Source organism: Triticum aestivum, chromosome 5B (genome assembly GCF_018294505.1).
Source record: "Triticum aestivum cultivar Chinese Spring chromosome 5B, IWGSC CS RefSeq v2.1, whole genome shotgun sequence".
NCBI classification, from domain to species: Eukaryota; Viridiplantae; Streptophyta; class Magnoliopsida; order Poales; family Poaceae; genus Triticum; species Triticum aestivum.
In genome coordinates this window covers 11,561,755-11,571,257 of record NC_057807.1, presented here as the reverse complement: position 1 = coordinate 11,571,257, position 9,503 = coordinate 11,561,755, and the positions used below count along the sequence as shown (strand labels likewise).

Here is a 9,503-nt window from a genome sequence, read left to right as displayed (position 1 = left end):
CCGTTTTCATATTTCCTCTCCGTTTCCATTTTTCCTCTGGAAAAGCGGAAACTTTCCACTCCATTTTCAACCCTACATAGGACGAACTCGCCCAGATCGAATCCCATCGGTAGACGTTGATTTTCTTCTTCCAAGAACAAATCTCATCGACACTCTCACGTATATATGGTCGACACACTCTCTGGTGGTAGTATATACGGTGGAGACTCTCTCACGGGTATTCTGAATTTCGGTGATGGTCAAGCTGGGCGAGTCCATCGTGCGTGACAAATGTATATCATAGGACGAATTCGCCCAAATTGACCACGATCAGCAAAAAGCAAATTTTCTTCCTTCAAGAACAACTCTCATCGACACTCTCTATATATGGTGGACACTCTCTCTGGTGCTGGTATATATGGTGGACACTCTTTCACGGGTATTTCGACTTTTGGTGATGGTCAAGTTGGGGGAGTCCATTGTGCATGACAAATGTATATCACAAGAAGAACTTGCCTAGATTGACCGCCATCGGCAAAAGTCGATTTTCTTCCGCCAAGAACAACTCTCATCGACTGTCGGTGATGGTCGCTCTTCCTCCGTTCCTCGCGCTTTCAAAAGATCACAGAGGAGGAACAAAGGAAGCGTGACCCCCTACGACAACAATCGGTACCATTCCTCTGAAAACATCTCTCGCATCTGTCAAACATGGTCGTTACTCGCTCATGATAAAAACTAGTGCATAAAAACTACTACAAAAAACTACTACGAAAACCACTAGTCCCACTACTAGATAAAACTACTACATAAAACATCATAAAATTTATCTACATAGATGCAAACAACAAAAAATCCATTCATACTTGCACACATAGCATCCATGCATACAACATCATAAAAAATTGTCTATATAGCATCCATACAAACAACATAAACTCCAAGATAATCATGTACTCCTATATATATGCCCACGAGGCTCAAGCAATAATCAATGATTCCACCAATCCCTCTTTATTCCTTCTAACACTCGGCGAAGAGCCTGGCACCTGGCGTATACGAAAATCACAATAGTGAATGGAAAAACATTGTGGAAAACCAAGGTTCCGGGAGTGATAATTTTTTGCATAGAGGCTTGCTCGAAGCTCAGTTCCTACTGATACGTCAAGCGGAAGAGGAATATGGTGTTTTCACAAAAGAAATAGGGATATTGTGGGCATAGACATTTATGTGATATGTAACGGGGAGAAAGATGCACGGCGTACCACATGGAACACGTTGATTTGCAATCCAAACTTTTATTAAAAAAAGATACATGACATCATTTCTTTATGAAAAGGACGTTGAACCCCCGGGTTATCAAGTGAGTGATGCACACTATAATTTTTATTATCTTATTCAATAATGTCTTACAAGATAAGACAATAATCCTTCTGAATTCACCTTCTAGGTGACAAATGTCGCTCCGCCTACAATTTGATAGTTGTTGTCATGATCAAGGCCGCTTGCACTGTCTTTACCCCTACGCACATCTGACGGTGCAGAAAACAGTCAGATCCTTCGATAGGGTACCTTGCGTAGCTAGAAGTCACAGACAGGTGGTTACACGGGTATTTTAGCCAGGTTCAGGCCTCCATGATGGAGCAGTACCCTATGTTCTGCTTGTCATTGTTTATTCATGGTGGGTATACCTAGTGCGAGGGGTTACAGAGAGATGTATGAGTCTATCCATAGTTGTTTTCTGCGGGAATATATGGGAATGGGAGTCCCCTAGTCCCCCTTATATACATGGTGGGTCCTAGGGTTTTACAAAGAGAAGTGCTATCTAGGTCGCCGCGCCGTGATCATCTTGGGGACCAAGATGATCCAGATATATGTATCCCTTTCTCCGGGCTCCCTTGTTTCGTTGAGTAGATGGTTAGCCTTGTGGGCCTACCGTCAGTCCTTCTGTCGGGCTCCTTGCTGGCGAGCCACCCTCGGTGTATGACCCAATCAGTAGCCCTTCTCTTCATAGTGCTGGGTCTTCAATATGCCCTTCGGCGAGTCTGGCCACTGTCAAAGCCCTGTGATGGGCAACCCGTGGCGAGGGCTTTGTTGGTAGGCTTCCTGAGGATTGGAGCATCGCAGATGCGTCCTTCCCAACTTAGCCGATGCCTTTTGGGAAACCGTTGGGCGGACAACGATGATGGTGCTTCATCATAATGATAACTCTGGAATTTGCGTGTTCTCACTTTGCGGAGCGGGAAACCGCAGGACGCATGGAGCACGTGTCACTTCGTGATCTCCGCCCGTTTGGTTTCAGGACGTTTTATAAGAAGGGGGAAATGGGGAAGGGTTTTCCTCTTCCCTTGCCTCCTCCGTTTCAGCCTTCCACCTCTTGTTTCTTTGCTTGTGCCGCCGTCGCCATTTTCCCACTATTCACCCAAGCAATCCTCGATCCTTTAGCGCCGCTATCATCATGATCAAGACCAATAGCAAGGAGAAAGCTCGTTCCTCGAGCCAAGATCTGCCCACCGCCGCGACAAAGAAGAAACGCAAGAGTGCTGCCACCGGAGATGGGAAGAAGAAGCCGCCACTGTGTACTAATTGGTATTTTGCCCATATGAAGCTCTAAAAAGCAGGCACATAAAGGAGAGTGATAGATGCAACGTTTGTCTTTTTATGGAGGAAGACCTGATAAATGCACTAGCCCACTGCTCACTTGCAAAAATGTTTTGGGATGAAGCTCAGAATTGGTTCAATTTCAAGCTACCAAGACTGCATCCTAACACGTGTGGGCTTGCAATATTTTATGTTATCCCCAGTTCTCAGATCGGGAGAGAGCAAATAATTACTATGTTATGTGGGTGATATGGAGGTCAAGGAATAGATGTACACATCATCAAGAGAAGTTGGACCCTGCTGCATCTGCAAGAAGGATCAAAGAAGAACTGCGGCTTCTGGACATACCGAAGCAGCAGGGGAATGTGTTACCCGAACATGGTTGGAGCACCCTGATGCACCTTTCATAAAGATCAATGTAGATGGTGCTATTAGTAACGGTTCTGAGGAGGGACTGGCTGTGTTCCTTGCTCATCGAGAGGCTTGCTGGGTGGTTGCAGCAAACCGCAAGCAGGGGTGACTGATCCCCTCATCATGGCGACATTGTCACTTCAAGAATGTGTTCTTTTTACAAATCTGAGAGATCAACTCATTTCATAATGGAGACCGACTATTTAGCTTTGGTCAACCTTTGGAATTCTCGCCACAATGAACCCTCTATTGTGGCACCCAGCCTTGCTGAAAATTTGGGAGCTATCTTTATACCCACTTTGTAATTCAACATGTAACTAGATCCGCAAATTTACCAACCCATTTTTGTGCAGAGCATTTTGGACACTGATGGTCACCGGCAGTTGGCTAGATTTACAACTTCCATTCCTGCAGCACCCTCTTGGTTGACTTCCCTAGGAACACTTTTGTTGAATAAAAGGCAAAAGCTCCAAAGGGTTTCACGCAAGAAAAATGATGTTTTTTCTCAGTTCATATAACGACGGCCCTTTTGCTGTCATGCAAATAGTAAAAGGTCTCATAATATACATTTGGTTGGCTGAACCCAAGAATTTCAAGGAGAAACCCCATTGTAGAAGATAGTGCTACGAAACCCATTTTTTATTGCAGCAACTTCCATTACAACTTGCAATTTCAGAAACAAACGCACCGACATTTTCACAGCACTTTACATACTGTTGCAGCTTATTTCTAACGTCATATAACCAAATCGATCGAGTTGCTATGCTTTTGTCTACATTTACTTTGGTGTCAGGATGTACATCTTGCAGTCATGAGGCGCCACTGATGCAGATAGCTGCCCCTGAGCGGAGAACGACGAGTGCTGCGCAACAAGACGGGAGTTTTTGTGATGATGAAACACTGGAATGTGTAATGGATTGTTAAGGATAAGCACTGAGTTCTGAAGAAAGCAAGCTTACCGCCCATAGATCGCGAGCGGTGACGGCCGCAGATACCGGAAGCCCGACTTTTGACCAGTGTGCGGTGATGGTTGCTTGGTGCCCCTGCCTATTCCATAGAACCACCACCTTTCTGTTGCCGCTGAGCGGTCCGGCCCAAACCTAGAAAATTATATCCCCAGTTTCAGTTTCAGAAATCTCATCGTGGAAGTCACTACTAAGATATTTGAATTGACCAATACCTCCAAACCACCATCAGATTGCACCTTCTTTCCCTGCACGCCTAGTCTATCTGTTCATACAACTGTAGTATGAGTACACTGAAAATCCCATATGAAGAAGGGATCATTCGCAAGTATGTGTAAAAGAATGCTTGCCTTGGTTGACAGCGATGACCTCCATATTGCTGACTATGTTCTTTGTTTGCGGGCTCATCGAGCGCACATCGCACCCGAGAAGAAGAGGAGCCTACACAACTCAGAGCCAGGTTGCGGTGAGGAAATGTAGAATTCATTTTTGAGAATCGAAACAACATTATTAAATATACATGGGACAAAATGGGTAGTACCTTTGCAAGTGCCCAGATGCTGAAATGCGAGCGGTACTCAGCTTCAGACATCCCACCATTTCCAACTTCAAGCATATCAGGATCTGATATCAGAGGAGAACATTGTCTACCGATCAGTTCCAAGCTAACAAATCGTTAGGCAATCAACAATAATACTGGGACAGATTCCTCTGAGACACTTACCATTCCATCCACCAGGTCCAGCGTAGGAGGCCCATCTGTCATTCTGGTCTGCGCGTGATGTCATGCTGAAGTAAAAAAGATAACAATGATCAGTCCTGCTAATTCTAGTATAGCTGTACTTGACCAAAATCCCAGAGTTGATCAATTGGGCAGCACCTGTCCCAGTTGTCAGCAATGTCGCCGGTTGTCCTCCAACTATTACCACCCATGCCACGTGCCCATGTAGCAGGGTTTTCGACTCCCCTAAACAGCAAAAACGCAGAAGAGTGAATGACCAATGCTTCCCCTTTCCATCCTAAAATGTTATGACAAGCAGACTCACCATTCGCAGAGTGAGAAGAAGATGTTCTTCCCGTATTTCTTCATGGCGTTGCTCATCCTAGTGTATCTGCATCAACCATGGAAAATTACTTCACGAACGAACACATAAAGACACATTGCACTGTTCATGACGCATGCAGTTCGAGGTATTGTCTCCGTACCTTTCCCTAACGTTCCTGCCAGCATCATTGCAGTTGTCGTACTTCAGATAATCAACTCCCTGGAGGCGAGAAGGCAAGAATACAAGAACATCAGGATTTATGGTGTCAGTGTTGGTTTGGCATGAGCCATTAGGTAAGTAATTATTCTAAGGGGTAATACCCAAGACGCAAACGTCTTGACATCTTGCTCTTCGTGATCGAGCGATCCTGGCATTTTGTTACTGCATGTTCGTGTCCTGCAATACATGGTATGGTGCTAGTTAGTTTCAGTGCATTGCCATTTTATCATATTTACAAATTCTAGTTTTCTTGGGCCAAGAAGAGTTTAGTTGCTACAGTATGAGAACAAAATAGTGTTATTTTTATGATGAATTGGATAGCTAGCATACCCAGCATCACTGTAGATGCCAAGCTTCAACCCTTTCGCGTGCACATAATCTGCAAGCGCCTTGATGCCAGAGGGGAATGTTCTTTTATTTGGAACCATGTTACCCTGAGAAATCAGGACTCCACGTTATCAGTACTCGCAGAAATAAAATAAAAAATGGTATACACATAACTAATCTTCTGGTTCTAAGATGTTTAATAATATCTTCAAACTAGTATGCACAAGCAATTGTTTTTTTTACTAATGTTTAGATGGTTTTCTTGAATTGTATTAAAAACATAATTCCGCAATACGTTGCACTATACTGAAAATGATAGGGATGGTTAGAAATGCTCAAGTTTATCTCCTTAATTACCTTGTAATCCCTGTTTAATTCTGCCCAGCAATCATCTGAAACAAGAGACGGGAAACATATTTGAGTAAAACATACTCTGCTAAAAATAGTCTAGTACTTCTGTCCAACATGTCATGGGAAATATGGTCCAGAGAGCAATCCATACCGATGTTAACATATTTGTAGCCCAATTTCGCCAGACCAGTGTTGATCAATGCATCAGCTGAAGGAAAGCACCGCAAAATTAGCTAGTGATTCGGCCGAATGTACATTGAAGAAGTGAAAGGGAGGTCCAGAATTGCAGGCATAAGGAGATCCATATACATGCATGACATAGGATTTGAGGCTTGAAATGGGGGTTGGGTTCAACTGTTTGGAGATGGTTGCACAGGCATTATTCAACCGGTTTGGCTGGCATGTCACTAATAGATTATGTTATTAAGTCATGTAATATTTCTATTATACACACCGTTTGTGATGTTTTCTTTTAGTTTTTGCCGTGTTAGTTGAGAGGATCTACTTTTAAGACCTTTTTTTATTTAATAAAGATGGTTGTGTGCGTCATGATGATGCAGAGGCCGGGGTTTTCCCGTTTGGAAACAAAATAGTACAAGGAAGGAAGGAGGCAGTGTCCAGGCCTTACCTGTCTCCCTGATGATTCCCTCGCTGATCCCGCAGTAGAAGTGGTTCCAGCTGTTCCACCTGACACACAAAATGTTTCATCATGAGTCAGGATTAGATCAGATAAACTGGAGTAGAAGAGAAAATGGCGACCTATGACGAAGTATAGCTGTATACATCAAAAGGAAAATCACGACTTATGACGAGGCTCGTCTTCAGAAAAAAAAATTGCAGTTTTCTTTTGCTTTCAAGATCACTGTAGATCTTGCACTATTGATTAAGTCACTGATCGATATAGTAATGAACACTGAACACTGCTGAATCAATGTGTTAATATAAACACTAGCAGCCAGCTGTTTGGTAACCATTGGGTAGGGGAAATTATATCAAGATTAGACATGGGAAGTAGATTTTTACTCCTATTTTTTTGTTTGGTATAAGTTGAGAATTAGTTGGGGTCGAGCTCTACCCACGAATTAACAGGTACCCCGTGGGAACAAAACGGTGGGAATTGTCCCTCTCAACTCCCATTCCCCTTCCCAATTAAATTCGCATTTCTTCTAATCAACCAATAGAATTTAAATCTCCTCACCCCTCAACAACTCCCATTCTCCACCTCTAAATCCCATGAACCAAACACGTTGCAGATCTATGCAAACTCTGGAGTAAACACATGATGGTTCCAATATAGATGCTGGGAACGGAAAAAAGTCTTTAGATCTACGAATGGACGAGGGAAGAAGAATAAACAAAGAGTAGACAAGAGCAGTTGGAGGGCAGCATGAAAGTACCCCATCTGCGGGGTCCTGCCGAGGCTGTTCTTGACGCGGAATTCACCCAACGTTGCGTTCCCGGCCGCATCCACGGGCAATCTGGCTCCTGCCATCGCCGCCGCCACGACGAGCAGCACGAGCAACAACGACGGGCTCGAGGCGCGCGCCATGGCTACCTAGCTGCTTTGCTTCTGGTGCCGAGCGAGCCAAGGAGGTGGGGTGGGGGGAGGGGGTACTGGTGGTGCCGGCGAGTGACTACTTGAGATACGTGTGACGGGCGCCTTTATATAGGGCCGCGCACAGGGGACTGCGGGACCGCAATTTTCAAAAAATTAATGTAGTACCATTTATTTTTCTTCCAATTTTAATTTGATTTTTTGTTGTTGTGTCTATACACTCCTGTGGCTAGATTTGTGTCGTCAGGTTTGCCTCCATTGGGTTTGTCAATGAGAGGATCTACAAGATTTGTTTTCCGTACCTTCTTTTTTCGGTGGAATATTTAATTGTATCTAAAGCAATATTTTAATGCATATGATACATCTTAAGATACATTGCACTGGAGACCCCTAATTCCAAGATATCTATCTTTTACAAATGGAAACAAAATCTTAGAGTGAATATCCTATTGTGCGTAAAGGCAACAATTTATTTCATACCATAAATAATTCCGCGGGAAATAAGAAGTCAATCAATTACACGAGAAAGAGGCCAGTCTGCAACAATAGTGACCGATTCGCCTTAATCCGAGGTTAGCTTTTTGGCAAGCTCAAACGAACGCTTTGTTGGCCGTCAGATGGAGCGCACGAATCTTGAAGCAACGCTGGTTGCCTTGATTCTTTTCAAAAGCGTTCGTTCCAACCGCACATCTATGCGAACAGGTTCCCTTACTTCCCCTTATCTTCTTAGTATCTCCCCCCCCCCCCCCCCCCCCCCCCCCCCCCCCCCCCACACACACACACACGACAATTTCCTGCAAATGTCTCATGCGAAATCCTACAATCCCGTAGAAGATCCTCTGGAAAAATGTAAATGACTTTGTTTGCTCGGCTCAAGGAAGGCGTCAAGCGAGGTGGTTCACTCCGCGAGAATTTTTCCCAGGAAGAAACCATCCCAAAACAACCCAGCCGCATCCACAACATGAAGAAATCGACATGATCATACATGCTACATCATTCACTGGTGGACCACTAGATCAAGGGGCTGCGCCACTCAGGATCGTTCGAAAAAGGGTGAGTTTGGTGCTTCCCCGTGGATCCGTTTGAACCTTCACTAGGATTCAAAGCATCAAATTCATAAGTTTGGATTAAGAGTTTGGTGTTTCTCCAGGATAATGATTGGCATCTTTAGGAGAGAATCAGCCCTTGCGCTAAATTCATCACTCAAATGTTATGATACATCCCCTACTCGGATTATTAGTCAGCCCCTTCTGATAGATATGGTTGAGTATCACCAAACTTTTCCGAATTAACGAACCCACACCAAAAACAGAAATCACAAACGTCTATATCTAAGAATCCATCAGGATCTTTCCTTTGAGTAGATTCATGGGACTACAAATCAGTAAACAACCGTAATACTTTTCCATGAATGTTTAGTCAGATTCAATGGATTACCAGACTTGGTTCTGAAGATCCTGATGAATTCAGGGGACAACGACGAGGTTATTTCCTACCGAGTAGGCCCACGGTAACTAGAACCAAGGAAAGCCCATGGGGCCAGGCCCACATTCACCAAGTAACAGAGTACTAGTCAGCATGTGGGAGTTCATTCACTCGGCAGCCACCCGTACAGAGATCCACTAGGATGCAGAAGACATGAATCCGCTCCAGTGATTATTCACTCGGATAGAAGCTCGATGACAAGGAGCATTGATTAGGACGTTACCATAATCATAGGAGCATGGCGTTACAAGTGTTTTAAGGTGCACATTAGTCCTGTAGTGGCCATGAATAATAGCTATCTTAACCCCTTTGTAACGTAGTAGGTGAGGGGTAGAGCACAGTACTCTATATAAGCCACCACTCAGAACTTCGATATGGGTTCACATCATTTGTAATCAGATACCATATGCAAAGTAACACTCCTCGGTGTACATGATGTAGGGCTTCTACTATGATGACGTAGGGATGCCATCACACTGCCTGACTAGCTAGATCAAGGGTCATCGCTGAGCTGCCCGCATGGCGTATCGGGCGCACATATCTAGTCCAGCAGACAATAAGCGCGCA

At 44.2% G+C, this 9,503-nt stretch overlaps 1 protein-coding gene across 1 annotated transcript; it reads right to left on the bottom strand.

Annotated features, from left to right (window-relative positions):
* Positions 1–3,606: 3,606 nt before the first annotated feature.
* LOC123115440 (alpha-galactosidase-like) lies at positions 3,607–7,532 on the bottom strand. The gene is made up of 15 exons (XM_044536599.1): positions 7,294–7,532; positions 6,525–6,583; positions 6,048–6,104; positions 5,903–5,937; positions 5,549–5,652; positions 5,320–5,395; positions 5,160–5,218; positions 5,000–5,065; positions 4,834–4,920; positions 4,678–4,742; positions 4,495–4,577; positions 4,304–4,394; positions 4,169–4,218; positions 3,948–4,088; positions 3,607–3,850 (listed from the first exon to the last, which is right to left on the bottom strand). Exons 1-15 carry the CDS (start codon positions 7,443–7,445, stop codon positions 3,767–3,769), a joined length of 1,209 nt encoding a protein of 402 aa, XP_044392534.1. The 5' UTR covers positions 7,446–7,532; the 3' UTR covers positions 3,607–3,766.
* Between the last annotated feature and the right edge of the window lie 1,971 nt (positions 7,533–9,503).